The 20,840-nt window shown below is 53.0% G+C and overlaps 3 protein-coding genes across 4 annotated transcripts; 2 read left to right on the top strand and 1 right to left on the bottom strand.

The window, feature by feature from the left end:
* The first annotated feature begins 7,541 nt into the window (after positions 1-7,541).
* Positions 7,542-11,509, top strand: BLOC1S1 (biogenesis of lysosomal organelles complex 1 subunit 1). The gene is made up of 4 exons (XM_058742455.1): positions 7,542-7,711; positions 8,505-8,577; positions 10,653-10,785; positions 11,307-11,509. Exons 1-4 carry the CDS (start codon positions 7,651-7,653, stop codon positions 11,415-11,417), a joined length of 378 nt encoding a protein of 125 aa, XP_058598438.1. The 5' UTR covers positions 7,542-7,650; the 3' UTR covers positions 11,418-11,509.
* A 141-nt stretch (positions 11,510-11,650) lies between these two features.
* On the top strand, positions 11,651-16,298 carry RDH5 (retinol dehydrogenase 5). Of its 2 annotated transcripts, none has more exons than XM_058742452.1 (5): positions 11,651-12,305; positions 12,888-13,215; positions 13,371-13,629; positions 15,525-15,688; positions 15,975-16,298. In XM_058742452.1, the coding sequence occupies exons 2-5, from the start codon at positions 12,906-12,908 to the stop codon at positions 16,196-16,198; spliced, it is 957 nt and encodes a 318-aa protein (XP_058598435.1). In that variant the 5' UTR covers positions 11,651-12,305; positions 12,888-12,905; the 3' UTR covers positions 16,199-16,298. The 2 variants fall into 2 exon arrangements, with proteins under 2 accessions (XP_058598435.1, XP_058598436.1); XM_058742453.1 differs by having other exon boundaries at positions 12,869-13,215.
* An 842-nt stretch (positions 16,299-17,140) lies between these two features.
* On the bottom strand, positions 17,141-20,341 carry CD63 (CD63 molecule). Its single transcript, XM_058742454.1, has 8 exons — positions 20,229-20,341; positions 19,557-19,633; positions 18,497-18,685; positions 18,246-18,320; positions 18,051-18,146; positions 17,798-17,938; positions 17,478-17,561; positions 17,141-17,300 (listed from the first exon to the last, which is right to left on the bottom strand). Exons 2-8 carry the CDS (start codon positions 19,620-19,622, stop codon positions 17,235-17,237), a joined length of 717 nt encoding a protein of 238 aa, XP_058598437.1. The 5' UTR covers positions 19,623-19,633; positions 20,229-20,341; the 3' UTR covers positions 17,141-17,234.
* Positions 20,342-20,840: the final 499 nt, after the last annotated feature.

Raw genomic sequence — 20,840 nt, 5'->3', positions numbered from 1 at the left:
GGGCGCCGCCCCGCACCCCGGCTCCGCCCTCGGCCCCGCCCCTCGCCCGCGCGGCAGGTGGAGGCTTCGCTGCGCCGCAAAGGGATGCCCGGGCTGGCGACTCCGGGTAGGAAAGGGCCTGGCTCGGCGGGATCCCCACCCCAGCTTCGGCCCCGCCCCAGCCTGCGCGCTCCTGCCCTTCCCCCACTCCAGCCCAAACCCGCGAGTGGTGCGGGCGGCGCCTGGGAATGGGGGGGAAGAGAAGTACAGATAGAAAGGGACCGAAAAAGAGAAAGGAACGTATGAGATGAGAAGTGCGTGACGCAGTCTGGGAAGAGAGATGCAGACGGAGAGATGAAAGGGGAGGGTCCTGTGTGGTCCTTTGGTGCTCCTTTCTCTCCAAGGTCAAGTAGAGCGCCTCATTGCTTTTTGAATCACGCCGCTTCCCGCCCTATGCCATCCCACACCCCACCCCCACCCCACCCCCCCAGAAACGCCCAGCAATGACAACGACTACGCTAGCCACGACGTCAGCATTCAGGGAGACTGAGGAAAAGATAGAGGAAAGAGGAGAGAGAGAAACTCAGCAGGTCTGGAGAGGAGAGCAAAAGAAGCAGGTAGAAAGAAAACAGAAAGAGAAAAGAGATGGAGAAAGAAGGGCAAGAGTTTGATTAATAAAGGCGGGGGGGGGGGGGCGCTTGGCCGGCTCTGTCCATAGAGCATGAGACTCTTGATCTCCCAGTCTGAGTTGGAGCCCCACCTTGGGCAGAAAGATTACAAGAGAGAAAGAAAGAGAGAGAGAGAAGAAAGGAAAGGAGAGAGAGAGAAGGAGGAAGGAAGGAAGGAAGGAAGGAAGGAAGGAAGGAAGGAAGGAAGGAAGGAAGGAAGGAAGGAAGGAAGGAAAGAAGGAAGGAAGGAAGGAAGGAAGGAAGGAAGGAAGGAAGGAAGGAAGGAAGGAAGGAAGAAAATAAAAACACCCACAAGGAATGGAATGGAGAAAAGAAAATTACTGAGTCTGATACAAGAAGAGGAAATTAAGCAGCAAAAAGGGAGTGGGGGGTCAAAGAAGGGCAAAGATGAAAAAGATTGGACCCAAGAGGGAGAGGGATGGAAAGGATGTCTTCATTGGAGAGGGCAGAGTTCCAGACTGGTCCAGGCAGGATCAGGGTGGGGCTTTGCAAGGATCTCCACAGGGAACTGCAAGCCTGTCCCTTTTCCTCTCCCTTTCCCCCAGGCTGAGACAGAAGCAAAGGGAGGGGGACATTTTCCAACCCTCTGCTATTTATAACTCCAATCCAGAAACGGAGCCAGGAGGAGAGATAGGAAATAATTTGGGACAACTGGAACCTAGCTTGTTCCCACCTCCCTTCTCATTGGGTGTTGGTCTTTTGTATATCCACCTGTCCATCTTTCCCTTGTCTCTCTATCTTGTTTTGTCTCATCTCAAACTCTTTTTGTCCCTCTTCTTGTCTCTGTCACTTGGAACCCTTCTTCGACAATTTTTCAATATCTATATGTTGTCTCTGCCCCTCAAACTTTATTACACTCTTGAGATTTTCTCTTCTTAGGGGCGCCTGGGTGGCTCAGTGGGTTAAGTGTTCAACTTAGGCTCAGGTCATGACCTCACAGTTTGTGGGTTCCAGCCCCTTCAACTCCCCTTCGGCCTCTGTACTGACAGCTCAGAGCCTGGAGCCTGCTTTGGATTCTGTGTCTCCCTCTCTCTCTGCCCCTCCCCTGTTCCCTCTCTGTCTCTCAAAAGTGAATAAACTTTTTAAAATATGTATTAAAAAAAAAGATTTTCTCTTTTCATGGAGCACCTGGCTGGCCCAGTCTGTAGAGCATTTGACTCTTGATCTCAGGGTTGTAAGTTCGAGCCCCACGTTGGGTGGAGAAATTACTTAAAAGTGAAATCTTTGGGGGGGAAAAGATTTTCTCTTCTACCCTTTCTTAAAAGCCCCAATGTGTCCTACCTAATTTTTCCCCATGCTCCCTTTGTCTCTCTTACTTCTTTGTCCAAGATTATACTTTTAAAAAACAAACAAAAAGGTAGGCTTTCACTCTGCTGGCCCTGAGACAGTCCTTGCCCTGGGTAAGTTACCATACATTTGAAGGTTTGGTCCTCTGTTTTTGCAACACTACACTTGTGGACATCCCTTCCAGGGGACTAGCACTATAAATAAGTACTATCAAGGAAATACACGTGCTGCCAGCAAGTTGGCACCAGGATCCTACTTTTATTATCCCCAAGATCTGCCCTCTCCATCCCTTTTCTATCTCAGAGCCCCAGACAGTAGAGCTGATATGTGACTGCAGAGTAGTAAAATCAGGATCGAACCCAGGACTCCTGACTCTGAGCCCAGATCTCCAACAGGAGTCAGAATGCCTTTAGAGCCCCAGGTGCCTTCCTCTCTGCACCTGCAGCTTCTGCCTCCCTTCATCTCCACCCCACTGGCTCCTGCTAAATCCAAGGTTGAAATCAAATGCCAAGAATCTGCTTCTGACCTCCTCTGCCCAAATATTTGAGAAGTCATCTCACCCGCCACAGGAGGAAGGAGCAGGAAAAAGAGAGAGAGAGGCTGCCCAAAATTAGCCTGGCTATAAATAGTGGGGCAAGGGAGGGCAGTTGAAAATGTAAGAGCCCTAAACCAGCCTAGTAAATTTAGACATGTAGATTTTCCCTAAACCTCCTTTAGGAGGACCAGGGGCGCCTGGGTGGCTCAGTCGGGGTTAAGCATCTGGCTTCAGCTCAGGTCATGATCTCCCTATCCGTGAGTTTGAACCCCGCAAGGGGCTCTGTGCTGACAGCTCAGATCCTGGAACCTTCTTCGGATTCTGTGCCTCCCTCTCTCTCTGCCCCTCCCCCACTCACACTTTGTCACCCTCTTGTCTGAAAAATGAAGAAACCTTAAAAAAAAAATGGTTTTAAAAAGAAAAGGAGTGAGACCAGATTGTTGGAGTGAGGCACAATATCATAGGTAAAGGGGGGGAATGAAGAAGCAAAAGGGATCTGAAAAATAAAGGAAGCTCAACGTGGAAATAAATAATCTGCCAGAGAACTTCTTGTATTTGAGTGAAGAGTTTGGAAATTCATTAAATTAAAACTATAAAGATGAAGAACAGGTTAGTGATTGCCAGGGGACAGGGATGGGAGGAGATAAATATAAAAAGATAGCACCTTATACCTGAAACTAATATAACACGTATGTTAATTATACTTTAAAAATAAATAAATAGGGGTGCCTGGGTGGCTCAGTCGGTTTAAGCGTCCATCTTCAGCTCAGGTCATGATTTCACAGTTTGTGAGTTCGAGACCCATATTGGGCTCTCTACTATCAGTGTAGAGCCCACTTCAGATCCTCTATCCCCTCTCACTCTCTGCCCCTACCCCACTCTCATGCACTCTCTCTCTCTCAAAAATAAATAAACATTTATAAATAAGTAAATAAATACCAAATACCAAAAAAAAAATATATATATATAGCATGGGAGGTTCCATTGTGATGATGAAGAAATCTGTATCTTGATTAGTTACTCAGATCAATACACGGGATAAAATTGCACGGAACTACACACACATGTACACACTTACACACACATGAATACATGTAGAGCACTGATAAAAACTGAATAAAGCCTGTAAGCTAGTTAACGGTATACCTATGTCAGCTTCTTGGTTTTGATATTGCTACAGTTATATGAGATGTCACCACCGAGGAAAGCTGGGTGAAGGGTACACAGGACTTCATGTACTATTTTTGCAACTTCCTCTGCGTCTATAACTATTTCAAAATAATTTTAAAAATTGATAAATGTCCAAGCCCAGCAAAGCTTTCAGCCTTTATCTGAGTGGAAGCTGAGACTTTCTCCAGCCCCACCTCCATGGAGGATCCCTGTTTTTCAGCTTCCCCAGACTAGACATTTTCTAACCACTGCCTCTAGCCTACAAGAAAACACTTCTAGAACACGCTGCAGGGTTAACTTCCCTCCACCTCATCTGGCAGCAGAGGCTTGGAGCATACATCCCAGGGTCAGCCTCTTCCTCCCCAACACACACAACATGAGGACTTTCTCACCCCACCCACATCTCTAGCACTGGATTCCTTCTGCCTGCCTCTGAATGCTGGCTGTAGCCAAAGCTCAAACTATGGGAGTAGCTGGGAGAGAAAGAATATAAGTTTGATTGAAAGGAGTCACGGGGGAAATGACTTGACTGCTTTAGGGATCCTAGGGAAACCCATGCATCTTCTGGAGAAGGGCTGGGAGGTCACTTCCCACAGGGAGCCATTTAGGCTGTCTTGAGGGCCCTTTTCTTGGAGCACTGGCCTCGGGCCAACATTTGGAACTTGGCCACACCACCAACGGCACCCCCCTTCTTGAAGCCCAGCCAGACTTCCCAGCATGAGAAGCCTTCTCCACTCACTCCATGTTCTCCTTCAGTCCTCACCCAACCCTTAACAATTCAGCAGCTTCCGGCCCTAATGTTTGGCCCCATCTTCAGTTTGAAGCTTGCTAATTAAAGCTAACTCAGAAAGAGATTTCAAAAGAACAAGGAAATGAGTGGGGGAAAGGAGCGTGGAGTTGCATCCATTCATTCATTAAGAGAAAATAATCTAGGTGGGAAAGTGTACAGAGAGGTGGGCAAAAAGAGATTTCACATGTCAAGTCATTCTCCAGGGAGGCACGAATCTTGTGCCCATCTCTACCAAAGGCAACTGGGGAGCTGAGCTTCAACTCAGCAGAAACTCAAGTTACACAGTGAGCAGCAAAAGCCTAGAAAAAGAGCATCTGGACGATGACCCAGAGAGATCAGCTGGGGTCCCCAAATACAGGTACCTGTGTCCTCTGCCCAGCTCTAGGGCAAAGGAACAGCCAGTGTGGGGAGGAGGGCAGGGCTGATGTCTGCAGAATCCTGGCAGTCTCCATGCCGATTGTGAAAATGTCAGGCGGTTGTGCCAAGGGGGGTGAGGGTAATGCAGGATGGGCTGGCACTCTCCCTGAGTCAACTTAATCTTAACATTCACAAACTCACCACTGAAACCCCCGACACCAACCCCCCCTCATTAGCCCCTGCCCTCTGTTTCACATCCCCAAGTAGCCATTTTCTGGAACCCCTTCCAACCCCTGCTCGTCTCTCCCAGGCCCCACAGCTCTGGGAGTGAGGCACCCAGCATCTTCCAATGTGCTTCTATTTTGCTTGCTCATTGCAGTTGGAAGCTGGAGCCAAGTGGGGGGTTGGGGGTAGGATTGGAATAGGCTGCCCGGTGATGCTCTCACTCTTCCCACTTCTATTGATCAGCCCCTTGCTAGAGCAGAACCTCTTTCCAAACACTCCTCCCCTTGCCAGGATTCTCTTCAACTGTGCCCACAAGCTAGAAGGTCATAGTGATGAGAGACAGAATCTCCCCTCCTGGGGTCTTTCCCATGGTTTGTGCAGCATAGTACGGTGGTTACACTCGGCCTCTGGAGCCAGATAGCCCGGATTTGTATCCTAGCTCTACCACTTAGCTCTATTACTTATCTGCTCCGTATCTCAGATTCTTCATCTGAAAATTGAGGACAATACTTCACACGATAGTTCTAGGGATTAAATGAAGTAATACATGCAAGGCGTTTGACCCATGAGAAGTACTCAGGAAATGTTGGAAAAGTAAATGATAGGACACATACAAGCATAGACACAGACATACACACTCCAACATTTTTAAAAAAATTTTTAATGTTTATTTACCTTTGAGAGAGAGAGAGTGACAGAGCGTGAGTGGGGGAGAGGCCGAGAGAGAGAGAGACAGAGAGAAACAGAGACAGAGACAGACAGAGAGAGACAGAGAGAGAACAGACAGAATCTGAGGCAGGCTCCAGGCTCTGAGCTGTCCAGCACAGAGCCCGACACAGGGCTCAAACTCACAAACCATGAGATCATGACCTGAGCCGAAGTCGAACACCTAACCGACTGAGTCACCCAGGCGCCCCCACAGTCTAACATTTTTATTCAGAGTTTTTATGTTGGGGGCATTTAATGTCCTGCTTTATGCTACCACTTAACTATTTCATTCACTAACACTTTCAAGGTCGCACACCTCCCAGGACTTAATATGCTACTCTCCAAATAGCTGAATGACTCAATCAATCAGTGATCCTCAACTCTTTCTCAGAAAACCCAAGAATGTTTTATTCTAAATCAGCACCTATCGGGGTGCCTGGGTGGCTCAGCTGGTTGAGCTCAAGTCATGAACTCACACCTCGTGAGTTCGAGCCCCGCGTCAGGCTCTGTGCTGACAGCTCAGAGCCTGGAGCCTGCTTCGGATTCTGTGTCTCCCTCTCTTTCTGCCCCTAACCCACTTGCATTGTCTCTGTCTCTCTCAAAAATAAATAAACATTAAAAAAAATTTTTTTTAAGTTTTTTTAATGTCTATTTTTGAGGCAGAGAGGGAGACAGAGCATGAGCGGGGGAGGGGCAGAGAGAGAGGGAGACACAGAATCTGAAGCAGACTCCAGGCTCTGAGCTGTCAGCGCAGAGCCCCACGCAGGGCTTAAACTCACAGACCGTGGGACCATGACCTGAGCTGAAGTCGGATGCTTAACCGACTGAGCCACCCAGAAGCCCCTAAAAAATCTTTTTAATAAAAAAGTAAAAAATATTTGTACTTGGGGTCCACTCCTTACAGATCTAAGTTGATTTACCTAGGGCAAAGGCATTTTTGCAAACTTCCCCAGGTGGACCTAATGTTTAGCCAGGGTTGAGAGCTGCTGATTTAATCCAATCCCCTTATTTTACTAGGGGGAAAATCAAAATCCAGAGTGCATAAGCAACTTGCCCAGAATCACCCAGCATGTTAGTGCGTGGTGCACCAAGAGAGATTATGGCAATTGCAAGAACATGTTGATAATGTTTACAGTTTTTTCTTGTTGGAGTTAATCCCGGAAGCATTTCTCTTTAATTCAGAGAGGTGTTATATGATTTACCTTTTACTGTGACAGCAGCACTTTTTCTTCTGGTCAGACTGAAAGGGTTCGCATTCCCTGACCACAAAAGGACAGAGATGGGATTATACTTTCACCACACATGGTCAACCAAATTAGCAAAGCTCCCTAGGAGGCCGCTTGAAATGCCGAAAATGCTTCTTCTCTACAATGATCACCCAGAGCTGAAGAACCTTGGCAGAGTACTAAGAGAAAGGGCTGGAAACGAGAGGAATGCTTTCCCTCCCAGAGGGAGAGTGCTCAGAATCAACTGAAAACCGGCCAGAGCTGCCAGAAGGGAAAGGCGAGGAAAGGAAAAGAATTTCAATGAGTCCAGGGAGTCTCTCTGCTCCCCCAATACGGAACAAGGATGGATATCCTGGCAGTACCAACCCTCCCGGGAGCCTTGAGATCCAAAGATGTCCAAAACGAGCTCTATAATATGGGTACTGGAGAAAATTTCTTCCAACACTGACCAAAAAGGGAGCCCCCAATAAAGACAAAAGCTCGCTTACCCCCAACCCTCTACAAGTCCCTCCGTTCCCAGCCAAGATCTTCTGTGTCCTCTACCCTAGGTCTCAAAAGGGGGCGGTCCAGGCCTCACGTGACACTGCGGTCACGTGACCCGGGCCCCTCGGGAGCCGAAGCACCAGTTCCAGTTCCCGCAGTCGGAGAGGGCCGGGCGCGCCCAGCCCCCAGCGCGCCGCGATCATGCTGTCTCGCCTGCTGAAAGAACACCAAGCCAAGCAGAACGAACGCAAGGAGCTGCAGGGTGAGCAGAACGTCCCTGTCCGCCGTTTTCTCTCCCGCCGCGGCCTAGCCTCAGCCGGAGCCTGGACCTCAAGTAACGGCCCAGATCCAGGGAAGGGCGCGGGCTAGTGGGCATGGGCGTCGGGGAGGGGGTGGGGGCGCTTTTTTGGAAATTCGGTTCCCTTGCCAACGGGCTCTGGCCCCTCGGCAACACTACGGCCTCCTCTGGGCCACGCCCCCCACGCTCTGTCTTCCCGCATCCTGGTCCCGCCCCTGCGCGTGGAACGCGGTGCCGATTGGCCCAGGGAGCCTCGCGTCCTGAAAGTGGCAAGGGACGCTCCTGAAGGCAGGGGGGTGCTAGGACCCGACTGAGCCGGGACTCTTAGAGGCCTAAAACCACCGAAATAGGGGTGGGGCCCTTGTTTCCTGAATCTGGCCAGGGAATCCGGGAGTTACCAATCCTCAAGCCAAGACTGTGGGAAAATAGTGCCCGAGGGTCTGGAGTCCTGGGCGCTGCCACTGACTCGTTAGCGTTCCCGGGTGAGTCGCTTCCCCTCCCAGGGTACCAGTTAACTCACCTCTAAAATGAAAAGGCCTAGAAAAAAAGTTTTCTAATAAAAAAATTTTTTTTAATAATGAAATAAAATGAAAAGGCTTCCTTTATGTTTTGCAAGGTCCTTTTCAGCTCTGGCACTGTGAGATTAGCTGAGATGTTCCCGCAACTAGCGGAATAGTAATTAATGGGTGGTGAACCTTCAGCACCACGCTTCAAAAAACCAAGTCTCCACTCCAATCCCTTTTCCCCCCACCCCCAGAGAAGAGGAGGCGAGAGGCTATCACTGCAGCGACCTGCCTGACAGAAGCTTTGGTGGATCACCTCAATGTGGGGTATGAACGTCTTCCCATCAACCACCACCACCCCCCGCCCCCCAAATTTAGGCACTGACAACGTCTAGCCCTCAGATTGCTGTTGAGGGGATGAGATGTTTCATTTCATTCCCTCCATTCCTGTCACCCAGCTTAATTTTATAGAGAAAGGCTTGAGTCAGCTCTGACCCCTAACGTTGCACAAGGAGGAGCAGCAGCAGTGGTTGAAGAGGCAGCCAGATTTCCCCCTCCCCCTAATAACTTCCCTGGTGCTCACAACTTGATGCCATCTGCCCACTTCCCTTCACTCCTCCAAGCCCAGCTGTCACTTCAGCAGGAGGGAGAGCACCCTCCTTTACCACAACTTGCCACCCTCTCCTTCTCTACCTCCCACCCTCTGGCAGGCCTGGGGAGCAGCTGGCAGGAAAGAGGTGGCACAGCCAGTGAGGGTGAGGGCAGAACCTATGCCAGGAGCTGTAGCAGAGCCAGGCTGTCTCTTCCCTTCCTTCCCGGTCTCCAGAGACCACCCCCTGTGCCAGCCCTATATGAGAATGCCAGTAACAACCAAAAACTTGGGAAGGAGCAAAGAATATTGTCTCTTGACCCTGAGTGACCCAGAAGAGTGCTGCGACGATGATGTGATAGGCTATCTGTCGGAAGAAAAGGGGCAGTATGATGTCTTCCATGGCAGGGCAAGTAGGATAACTTGGCTGTGAATCCAGAGACTGAGTCACCCAAGTGAGCCATGCAGGGACTGTCATCTTCATTACTCATCTCTGGGGAAGATTAAGGGACAAGAAGGCAGTGGTTGGGGCCTCTGATCTCTCCCCTCCAGACCTCTCCCTTCTCAGTGTGAAAATGGGAGGTCAATAGGAAAAACTGGCATTTTAGGAACTCCCAGGGGAATCTCTTGAAGCATTGGGAGCCCGCTATTACTGTTTCAGCTCGTACACTACCCCCTACTATGGCCAAGCTGTCTCCCAAAGAAAAAGGACAGGGTCTGCCCCCTTTCCTTCCTCCCACATTGGCGCCTCTCGGGCTCTGCTGTGAGACTGGCCAGGCTTCTCCCTTTGCTCTTCCTTTGCTAGGGGCCACCCCTCTTTCAGCTTAAGGGACAGCTAAGCCAAAGCCAGATTAGAAAGGGTTTTGTGTTCTGCCCACGGGTCGTCTCATTCCCTGGAAAGGAAAACAAAGGCTCAGTCTATCTCAGCCCCTGTCAGGTGTCCTTCCCACTCTTTCCACCCACCCCAACCCGTTGCCCCCTCCAGCCCCCACAGATTCCAGTGGGGGGTGGATACCGGATGTGGAGTCTCCCAGCTGACCTAGAGCTTTGGGATGGTGAGTGAAAAGACTCCCTAGCCAGTAAGAGAGAACAGTTATTGTGAGATTAGGGGAAGGGGGAACAGGGCAGAGAGTTGGAGGTACCAACCTCATGGTATTAATGGTAAGTACAGCCAACCTTGGTTGAGGAGAAAAGAAAAACTACTGCCTAGAGCAGAAAGAAGGAAGGGAGAGAGAGAGATTATGTGTGTGTGTTCGTTCATCTGTGTGGGCGAAAAGAGAAGGGTTGGGAGAGAGACTTGAGAGCCAAGAGGCAGCCCCTGGGATATCTTCTCTTGACCCTGAGTTCCTGGGGAGGGGAGCCGCTCTCCCATTGCATCCCAGAGTCAGGGAGGGGCCCAATTTCCCTTCCCAACTTCTTGCACAGACCCTTGGGCTTCCAATCACTGCCAGATGTGTCCCTGCTGCTGGATTTTCCCAGCTTCTCTGCACCCCCTTTACCCTCTCAGCTTCTTCCTCAGAGAATCCTCCCTTCTCTCACCCAGCTTCAGGAATTCCTTTGGGGGGGTAGGAGATGGTAAGTTTCTAGTCAGCTCCCAGCTAGGCTTTCCTGGGAATCCTGGGAGTGGGAGGAAGAAGCTGGTTCATTTGCATGTACAGTAGTCATTTGCATTACATCCAAGAATGGCCAAAATCATGAGGTTTTCCCCAGCCTGACTCCTGGCTGACCTCCGGCTCTTGCAGTGGAATATTAGTCCTAGAGACCACTCCCCACCAGCCGGGTGAGTTGATCTCGTCTCTCTTCCAACCTCTAGTGTGGCCCAGGCCTACATGAACCAGAGAAAGCTGGATCATGAGGTGAAGACCCTACAGGTCCAGGCTGCCCAGTTTGCCAAGCAAACAGGCCAGTGGATTGGGATGGTGGAGAACTTCAATCAGGCACTCAAGGTGGGCCACACTCCCTACATCACTGGCCCCATCCTGGGCCCCCGTTAAATGCCTCCAGTCGGGTCACCTTAGGCCTCAGGTTAAAAAAGAAGTGGGGGGGCACCTGGGTGGCGCAGTCGGTTAAGCGTCCGACTTCAGCCAGGTCACGATCTCGCGGTCCGCAAGTTCGAGCCCCGCGTCAGGCTCTGGGCTGATGGCTCAGAGCCTGGAGCCTGTTTCCGATTCTGTGTCTCCCTCTCTCTCTGCCCCTCCCCCGTTCATGCTCTGCCTCTCTCTGTCCCTAAAATAAAATAAATGAGGTTTCCTTTATAAAAAAAAAAAAAAAAAAAAAAAAGAAGTGGGGCTGGTCCCAGAAATGCCATGTATGGCCCCAGTGTCAGAAAAGCTAGAGAGATGAAAATAGCTGGTGGGTCCAAGCAAAGACCTTTCTAGGGGATGGACGGAAAGTGCCCCTGTCTGTCTCCTTAGAGCTACATTCTACCCACCCTGATTCCCCACCTCCCACCTCCTCCCCTTCCCAGGAAATCGGGGATGTGGAGAACTGGGCTCGGAGCATCGAGCTGGACATGCGAACTATTGCCACCGCACTGGAATACGTGTACAAAGGGCAGCTGCAGTCTGCCCCCTCCTAGCCCCTCTTCCCTTTCCTCTGCCCCGCCCCTCCTATCTCCCCCGGGGCGGGGGGGGGGGGGGGCAGGAGACAAGAATAAAACACAAGCCTCCATTTCTCTGTGGTATGTTTCAAAGAGCTACCAGCCCAGCATGGTGGGTAGGAGTGGAAGATTCAAAGACTGTCTCCCTAAGCTACAGGTACCCTTTGGCTAGAGGGTGGAACTAGCTTCCTCTTACTATCTCACCCCTCTTTTCCTCTTCGGGCCTGGTGCAGGTGTATGTTGGGTACCTAGAGGGTAGAAGTTTCCCACACCTCCCCAGAGAAGGTCTGGGTGCCCTGCCCCAAGCTTCCTAACACAGGACTTCAGTTTCTTGCAGAGGAGAATTAGGACAGGGAGCAGGCCTGGTGCTGGCTCTGGCTCTCTGCCTCTCCACGTGCTCGTGGCCTCTCCCAGCCTGGTGCTAAGCGGTGTCATGAGTCTGGACCAGGTTGGAGATTAATTCTTGGTCATGGGGGCACTTCAGGGCTTGGAAGAAGGAGGAGTGTCAGGTCCAAGGTCACCAACAGAGGGGTAGGTGCCATCCTTGACATAGCCCTCTTCCTGGGAGCCCATGACACAGGTGGTCAGGTACCCCCAGCTGGTAAAGCCAGCCAAGAAGGGGGCTGGGACACACCTGGCCTGTGCCAAGCCTTGGCTTCAGTTGCCAGGCTCCAGCTTCCCTGGCTCCTCCTCCCAGCCCCTCCCCTCACCCACATCCACTTAATACCCTGACACCCAGTCCGCCCACTGCAGACATTGGCATTAGCTGTAGCTAGTGTGGAAACCTGGGAAGACTGGGAGCAAAGCCTCTCGAACAAAGGAAAAGAAGGATTTGGGGGACCTACCTGCTAGCTTTCCCCAGAGGAGGTAAGCAGGGCACTGGGAGCTGGGTGCTATGAGAGGAGTATCCAGGTGTTGCATGTATTGATAAGTCAAAGCTTTTCATGTGTTTCCTCACACATTATCCCCTCTGACCCTCCACAATTCCCAGGTGGACCATGGTGGGTGTTGGCCCCACTGGTAAAATAGAAAACAGGTGAGATACTCAGCATCCCACAGTAAGTTTAGGGCCGCCAGGACTAAAATGTGGGGCTCTTTGCCCCATGTGTTTCAAAAAATAAGGCCCAGTTTACATTTAGAGAATTTAGATGTCCCTGGCTTGGCGGGAGAGGTGACTGCGAACCAGATCCCTCTGCTCCCGTGCAGCAGGCCTGCACACAGGACCCTGCTAATCTGATTTTAGTTAAGTTAGCAACAAATATAGGGTCTGCCTCAATCTTTGCTTTGCTTAGATGAGCCCTAGTTTGCTAATTACCCGCCCAGCAGATAATTTCTCAATATGCTCAGACCAGACTTCCAGTGAGGGAGGGGAGGATATTAGGGGCAAGGGTTTAAGAGCCAGAGTAAACTAGACAAGTTTTCCTGCCCAGTCTCGGCTGCCACCTGCAGGTCACTTGGGCTCTGGCCATGTGGCTGCCTCTGCTGCTGGGAGTCTTGATCTGGGCAGCGCTGTGGTTGTTCAGGGACCGACAGAGCCTGCCCGCCAGCGATGCTTTCATCTTCATCACCGGCTGTGACTCAGGCTTCGGGCGGCTTCTGGCACTGAGACTGGACCAGAGAGGCTTCCGAGTCCTGGCCAGCTGCCTGACCCCCTCAGGGGCAGAGGACCTACAGCGCGTGGCCTCCTCTCGCCTCCACACCACCCTGCTTGATGTCACTGAGCCCCAGAGTGTCCAGCGGGCGGCCAAGTGGGTGGAAACACATGTTGGTGAAGCAGGTGAGTAGCAGTGGGGCCACAGGGCTCATGGTGCAGGGTGCTCAGTCACAGGGGCGGCGGGAAGCAAGAAAAACTGCATGGGGAAGGAGGAGTGATCAGGAGAGAGTGTTGGAACGCCTTACCTACCCGACAGGATCTGTTTCATCTCTCTACAGGGCTTTTTGGTCTGGTGAATAATGCTGGTGTGGCTGGTATCATTGGGCCCACGCCGTGGCTCACACGAGATGATTTCCATCGGGTGCTGAGTGTGAATACGCTGGGTCCCATCGGGGTCACCCTTGCCCTGCTCCCCCTGCTCCAGCAGGCCAGGGGCCGGGTGGTCAACATCACCAGTGTTCTGGGTCGCCTGGCAGCCAATGGTGGGGGCTACTGTGTCTCCAAGTTTGGCCTGGAGGCCTTCTCTGACAGCCTGAGGTAAGGGGTGCAGAGCCCTGGGCTGCCCGGCAGAGATGACTAAAACACTGCAGAGTGCGATACTGAAGAGGAGACAGCTGAGGGCTTAGCTTTGTGGCTTCAGACGCCAGCCGTCTCTCATGGGTGCTTTGTGACCTTGATAGGTTACTTCTCTTTTCCCCCAGTTTATTCCCTACCTGTTAAATCAGAATGAGAAGACCTGCCTCATGGGTGTTGTGAGTGGAATGAGGTACATGTAAGGCCCCAACAGAGACTGGCATGTAGAAAATGCCCCAAGAAGCCTGCTGTCATTATTAGTATTATTATTAATAACTGTTACTTGTGATGAGCTAGTACCTTTGGGGAACATTTTCTCATTTCTTCCAGCAACCTTATAAGGGATTAGGTATTAATATCCTCAGGGTAATATAACTTACCCAAGTTATTACCCAAGACCACACAACTAGTTAGTAGAAATGCGGGGACTTGCCCCCAAGTCTGCTTGCCTGGTCATTACATTCTCCCATCCCTCATCTTTAAGCAATAATGTCCAAAGTCCCTTGAGAGCATAAAGGAGACTTGACAAGTACCACATGAGACCAGAGCCTGAATTCTGAGCAGTACAAGTACCTCCCAGCCAGCCTATCTTCTGTAGGAAGCCTGCCTTCATCACCTTCACTCAGCAATGAATTTAAATTATATACCTTTGGGGGGGGGGGTTGTTTTTTGGTTTTTTTGAAAGAGAGCGCGCATGTGCGTGCACAAGTGGAAAAGGGGCAAAGAGAGAGGGAGAATCTTAAGCAGACTCCATGCCCAGCACAGAGCTTTCGATGCAGGCAGGGCTCAATCTCCTGACTGAGATCATGACCTGAGCCGAAATGAAGAATCTACCACATAAGCGACTGAGCCACGCAGGCGTTCCCTATCCTTGGGTCTTTTCATTTTCCACTCAGCATCATGGAACACAGACTTTATACTTGGATTTCTGCATCCATGTCAAGGGAGTTGGATGTATCCCTGCAGTCTCCGCAGCAAACACCAATCTACTCCCTTCATGTCCAGCACTCAGGATTCCATGCTGTGTTCTGGGACCTAGGGAAAGGGGTTCTTCTAGCTCAGGAGTTGGTAAACTGGTTCTTAAGCCAGATCTGGGCAGTAGCCTACAAGCTAATAATGGTATTTACATTTTTAAATGGTTACACTGTAAGTGATTATAGAAGTACCTATCTGAGGGCACCTGGGTGGCTGTCAGTTAAGCTTCCGACTTCAGCTCAGGTCATGATCTCCAGGTTCGTGAGTTTGAGCCCTGTATCAGGCTCTGTGCTATCGAAGTAGAGCCTGCTTCGTATCCTGTTTCCCTCTTCTCTGCCCCTCCCCCACTCACACTCTATCTCTCTCACTCAAAAATAAACACCTTTTAAAGTACCAGGGCACCTGGATGGCTCGGTTAAGGATCCAACTTCAGCTCAGGTCATGATCTCACAGCTTGTGGGTTTGCACCCCACGTCAGACTCTGTGCTGACAGCTCAGAATCAGGAGCCTGCTTCAGATTCTGTCTCCATCTCTCTCTGCCCCTCCCTCCCCCCTCAAATACAGACATTGAAAAAAATGTAAAAATAAAAAAAGTACCTACATGATATCATTAATTTTTATGTCTGCGATGCCAAAAGTATTTACTGCCTGGCTCTTTAAGAAGTTTACTGACCCCCCCACTCTAGATCATAGAATATAAAGGAAACCTCAAAAATACCTGTTCCACTTGTCCCCATCCCAGGACAGCAGGGATCTCCTTTACCATCAGGACCCCTGTCCCTGGCCTGTGATAACTTCCCCATTTTAGCCCCCATACCCATGTCTCAGAAGATCCCTTTCCTATAGAGCAAGAACCCAAAAACCTCCGGTCTACTCCCATCCAGGCGGGATGTGGCTCCTTTTGGTGTCCGAGTCTCCATTGTGGAGCCTGGCTTCTTCCAAACCCCTGTGACAAACCTGGAGAGTTTGGAGAACACGCTGCAGGAGTGCTGGGCACGGCTATCTCCTGACACACAGGCCCACTACGGGGAGGCCTTCCTCACCAAGTGTGAGTATCTGGGCCCACACAGGGTCGTACGAAGGGAAATGAAAGTGCCAGAAGGGCCCATCCTACACCAGCCTGCTGGGAGGAGGTGGGCAGAGAGGAGGTGAGGGAGAATGAGATCCCAAAGAACATCCAGGCCATGTGGAACCTGCCCACTCACCAAACTGGGGAGGGGACTAAGGATCCATCTCACCTCTGCTGGGGACCAGTTCCAGGACCCAGAAGACAGGGCCTGCGATAGGCTGGGGTGGGACAGGGACACTGATTACAACCACCTCCTGGACTGCAGACTTTAAAATGCAGCGGCGCATCATGAGCCTGATCTGTGACCCAGACCTGACCAAGGTGAGCAGGTGCCTGGAGCATGCCCTGACTGCTCGTCACCCCAGAATCCGCTACAGCCCAGGCTGGGATGCCAAGCTGCTCTGGCTGCCGGCCTCCTACTTGCCAGCCAGCCTGGTGGATGCTGTGCTCACCTGGGTCTTTCCCAAGCCTGCCCAGGCAGTCTGCTGAATCCAGCCTTCCAGCAAAAGACTGTTTCAGTCCCCACCCGGGTACTGCCTGGTACTGGTACAAAATAAGTACTGAATAAATGTGTATTGTTAAAAAAAAAGCACTGGAAGTGGGCAGAAATGGAGTTGCCCAGTAGGGGACTGACCCCATTTAAGTGCTAGCCCCTAGGCTGATTTAATGCCCAGGGTCTCTGGCCTGTTTAATGACTGCAAAACAACTAGCAACTAGCGGGAAGGGGGACAGAGGCTAAGGGAACTGGCTTGTGACTAGGTGCTCTTTGAAGCACATGGAAGAATGGCCACCAGATGGCACTATTGGGCATGTATTTTCTACAAGGAGTCAAGTTGCAGCTCAGTGTTGGGAGTGCAAATGGCCTTCACCTGCTTTTCTTGGGAGGGACAGAAGGTGGTGAAGAGGGGTCAGGGCCAGGATGGGTGGTTTCCATTGGGGAAAAAAGGCAATACCCACTTCAGTTGTCTTCTATTATCTAAGTCCAGAAAGATGGATACTGGCCACAAAGGTGTCATAGCAACTTATCACCAGCCTGAAAGGAGCCAGGTCCCCTTTGTTGGGGAGGGAGTTGCTGGGCCCTCAGAGGTGGGCAGAAGGCCAGGGAAAAGATGTCCATGGTAAATCTGGGCTGGCCTCTCCCAGACAGAACCTTTGTGGGGAACCCCCTGACTTTTGGAGGAGATGGCTTCATGAACATTGCAGCACATGGCTAGGAGACAGGGAGGACAATGGGCCACAACCTCCAGATCCCCCTTCCACTGCTAGCCCCACTAACACCTTCAGCAAAACCTGCCTTTCCAAAACATCCCTCCCCACCTCCCCCAAAATTAGCCTTTCTTGCCCAAGGTGCAAATACAAGGTCTCACAGGACAGGAACACGGTGGAGGAGAGGGAAAGGATAAAGTATCATTCTTCAAGACAAACTGAGACTTTTTTTCAGTCTGAAAAAATAATCAGTTTAATTGAAAAACCTGGAGTGTGCTACCCCACTCCCTTAGATGAGGGGGCTGAAGCGACCAGACCCCTACATCACCTCATAGCCACTTCGGATGCTCTTCACGAGGCAGCAGGCAAAGATAATTCCCAGTACCTAAAAGCAAAGATAGAGGGGTGGAGAAGAGTCAGAAAGGCAAAGTACCCCAGACCCACCCAAGAGACCCCAAACACAACCAGGGCCCTCATCTCCAGGCCAGTACCTCCTCAGCACCTCTTCCCACTGCCCCTACTGCTCAGATGCCCCAGAATGAGTCCAAAAGATGCCTCTCACCTCCACAAAGGCAATGCCCAAGGCTGCTGCAGCCACCACCAGCACATTGCTCCTCAGCCAGCCCCCAATCTTCTGCACACAGCCCTGAAGGGTAGTAGCCACACAAGGCAAGAACACAATCAGAAATTTCCCACCCACCTCCTGGGTCCTTTGATCTCTCCCGCACGCTCTGTATCTTTCACCCTGCCACTAGCATTCCCAGATACCGACCCCCCCATCCCAAAACCCCAACCCTCTCCACCTCCATCCCTGGTCCCTCTCAACTCTTGAAACATTTCCCAGGTTTCCCAAGTCCCCTGTTCTCTCAACTTCTCCCTTACCTCTTCGTGGATCTCCTTCACCTTGAAAGAAATCCCACAGCCCTGGGTGACATTGACGCAGCAGGAGTCCGGGACTCGGTCCTTGGGCATGAGAGGGATGCTCTCCCAGTCTGTGTAGTTAGCTGCCCCACAGCATTTAAACTGCATGAGAGGAGAAATACCAGGCAGAAGGTTATTGCGTGAACATCCACCTTCAATATGAAGATGAGAATCTTCTTCCCCCACTACCCCTGCTCCCAGAAACCTCACTCACATCTTCCTGCATCCTGTCCACAATCGAAACCGTGTGGTTGTTTTTTGGATAATTCTGCATCTGCTGCCGGAAGTCCTTATTAAATTCTGACATCACCTGGGAATTGGAAGGAGCATTGTCGAGGTCAAACTAAGGCAAACGGGTCCCAGAGCAGCCAGACCTCTGAGGCAGGGCCCTCCCCTTTTCCCTGCTTACCTTGTCTCTAAACACATAGCCAGCAATGGCTACAGCCACCTCCACCAGCATGATAAGAGACAGGAAAATGGCAAACTGCAGGCACAATGGGCAAGGGTCAGGTTTGGAGTCTTGGTGAGAGTGGCCTGCTGTGGCCCAGCCAGCCTCTAGCTCCTTCATAAAGGTTTTCCTCACCCACCTCCTAAGCCCCCACAGTAGAAGTGCCCTCCCAGCAGTCCCAGACACCCATGCTGGCCCCACACTGTGCTCACCGTGACCATAAGACAGTAGTTCTCCTTGCAGGCCCCACAGCAGCCTACGAAGGCCACCAGGAAGAGGAAGGCACCCACTGCGATGATGACCACGGGCAACAGGGAGCCAGGCGTGGCCCCCTGGACAATGGTCTGCCTCAGGACCAGCTGGGCCCCTACACCCACGGCGATCAATCCCACTGCACAGGCCTGCGAGGAGGGCAGGTCAGGGTTAGGCCAGACCCACGACCTAGCAGACCTCCGTGACAGAGGGCAGCAGCTGCACCCAGGACACAGACTTAGCCCCATCCAGAGAGACAGATTCTCACACCTGGGAGAATATGGTGTGGGATGACCCATATTTGCCCCACAGTTTGATCAAAGGCCGAAAGAGGAGTTCCCAGAAAGCCTTGACCCCAGGGCACATATTTCTAACCTAGAGTGGTGCTTCCTGTGGGCCTCTAGGGCTCCCAGAATTGCCATCTCACTATCTTCCAATGGCCACCCCCTCCTCCTCAGCTGTGACTCAGGTTCCTCAGGCCCACAAGGCCAAGGAGGAGAAGGGAGAAGGAAAAGAGGTAAGAGTGGTGAGTTCCTCCCTGGACATAGAGCAGTCTCTCAAGCCAGGACCCCAGGGCAGGAGCAAATTGTGGCCGGCTGAGCCCTTCCCCACCCCGAAGCGGTGAGAGGGATGAGGGAATGGAAAGGAATGAGGGGGTAGGGGAGAAGGGTGGGGAGGAGGGGGAAGCCCCAAGGCGATAGCATCAGGCCGGCCGTTGGCTGGTTGCCCCATTACCCGGTATCACAAGTGGTTGGTTGGGTCACCAGACAGGAAGGGCCAGAAGGGGCGAGGGGGAGGGTGCTGCGCACCCACGCAGTCCATTCTTGGTCCAAACTAGCCTCAGAGGTCCCTGAAAGCTGGAGGGGGTGGGGTGGCCCTGCTGTCTTCGGCCCGTTTCCCGGGCTGTCCCACATCTGGTCTCCAGCTGCCTTCATTCGTGGCCCCCCAGCCCTCACCACTCCGGATCCCGGTCTCCCCACACCCTGCCAGCGCGCCCCGATCATCCTCCATCCCACTCACGCAGAAGGCCAGCAGAAGAACGTAGAGCAAGAACTTGACACATTTCATTCCTCCTTCTACCGCCATGGCTGCCGGGCCTGGGGCAGAGGGGAGGGCAGGGGGATCAGAATAGGCCGAGGAGGGGGACCTCGGTTGCAAAGCTCCCCGCCGGCCCTCGAGGCCTTCCCTGCTCGGCCCCCTTTCCCGGCCCCTCCCACCCGGAAACCCGCGGTCGGATCCACGTCTCCCAGCCCCCTCTTCTTCCAGGCTGGAGAGGGGTGGGGGCGACCGCCGCGAAGCCCGGACCTGCCCCGCAGCCTCCCGGGCCCCGGGGCAAGATCCCAGGGCGCCGACAGAGGCCGGAGCCCGACGCCCACCCTCGGCCCGCCAGCCCCCCGGCGCCCAACACCCCCTCCCCACCCCGCCAGTCCCTAAAACAATGGTCCTCGGCCAAGCGCGACCCCCAGCCGCCTTCCCCTGCGCCCTGACCACCCCCAAAACAGAAGCGCGACCAGCTCGCCACCGCACCCCGCCCGGGCCTCTGGAACTTTTCAAAGTTGCAAAGTTTGTAGGGCCTCGGGCGCGCCCGGGAGCACGGCGTATCTCCGGGGACCCGGGCCGAGCCCCGGAGGAGGGAGCTGCCAGCGACCACCCACCCGGAGCCGAGGCCGGCTGTGGGCCCCGAGGCCTCACCTGGGCTCCCCGAGGCTGTGCGCTCCTCTCCCGCCGCGGCTCAGGGGCTCTCTAGCGGCGCCCCCGGCTGCGGCCCCGCCCGCCGCGCGGCCCCGCCCCGGCCTCCAGCCACAGCCCCCTCCCCCGCCCAGTGGCCGCCTGCCTCCCTCATGTGACGCGGTAACAGCTGCGGCCTGAGTCACCCGGCCGGCGAGGGGAGGGCCGAGCCCCCCGCCCGGCCAAGGCCACGTGGCCCCTACCCAGAAGACGGCGCCCACCCCCGAGAGGGGAGGCCACCGAGGGCAGGACCTCAGGGTGCCTGGGGCCCTTCTGGCGTCCCCGTCCCCATACCACCTCGACTGGGAGAGCGGGACCGAGCGGCGCCAGATTCTCTCTGGTTCAGGGGAGCGGAGGAAGCGTGTGCGAGCCAAGCAGGCGTGAGCGGCCCGGAGTTACACTCTGAGCGCCCGGACCGAGTGACCGAGCTGAGGCAAGGTGACGGAATGGTCTTCAAGAGGCCGCTTCATCCCGGAGAGGTGCACCCGGAGCCCACCTTCCTCTGGCTCCATCTCTATTGAAGCCCCCATCCCCATCCCCGAGTCGGCAGAGGGCGCTGTTAGATCCCTGGGATCG

This window comes from Neofelis nebulosa, chromosome 8, assembly GCF_028018385.1.
Source record: "Neofelis nebulosa isolate mNeoNeb1 chromosome 8, mNeoNeb1.pri, whole genome shotgun sequence".
Lineage (NCBI taxonomy): Eukaryota > Metazoa > Chordata > Mammalia > Carnivora > Felidae > Neofelis > Neofelis nebulosa.
The sequence above is the reverse complement of the archived record's forward strand: the minus strand, read 5'-3'. Positions and strand labels throughout refer to the sequence as shown.

Bases quoted from the DNA above. Each gene is read 5' to 3' on its own strand.
- BLOC1S1 (XM_058742455.1), top strand. From the start codon at position 7,651: ATGCTGTCTCGCCTGCTGAAAGAACACCAAGCCAAGCAGAACGAACGC. The intron at 8,578-10,652 runs GTATGAACGTCT...TCCAACCTCTAG, and splicing joins GTGGATCACCTCAATGTGGG to TGTGGCCCAGGCCTACATGA. The intron at 10,786-11,306 runs GTGGGCCACACT...TCCCCTTCCCAG, and splicing joins ACTTCAATCAGGCACTCAAG to GAAATCGGGGATGTGGAGAA.
- RDH5 (XM_058742452.1), top strand. From the start codon at position 12,906: ATGTGGCTGCCTCTGCTGCTGGGAGTCTTGATCTGGGCAGCGCTGTGG. The intron at 13,216-13,370 runs GTGAGTAGCAGT...ATCTCTCTACAG, and splicing joins AACACATGTTGGTGAAGCAG to GGCTTTTTGGTCTGGTGAAT. The intron at 13,630-15,524 runs GTAAGGGGTGCA...ACTCCCATCCAG, and splicing joins GCCTTCTCTGACAGCCTGAG to GCGGGATGTGGCTCCTTTTG.
- CD63 (XM_058742454.1), bottom strand. From the start codon at position 19,622: ATGGCGGTAGAAGGAGGAATGAAATGTGTCAAGTTCTTGCTCTACGTT. The intron at 18,321-18,496 runs GTGAGCACAGTG...TTGTGCCTGCAG, and splicing joins ACTACTGTCTTATGGTCACG to TTTGCCATTTTCCTGTCTCT. The intron at 18,147-18,245 runs GTAAGCAGGGAA...TCCAATTCCCAG, and splicing joins GCTATGTGTTTAGAGACAAG to GTGATGTCAGAATTTAATAA.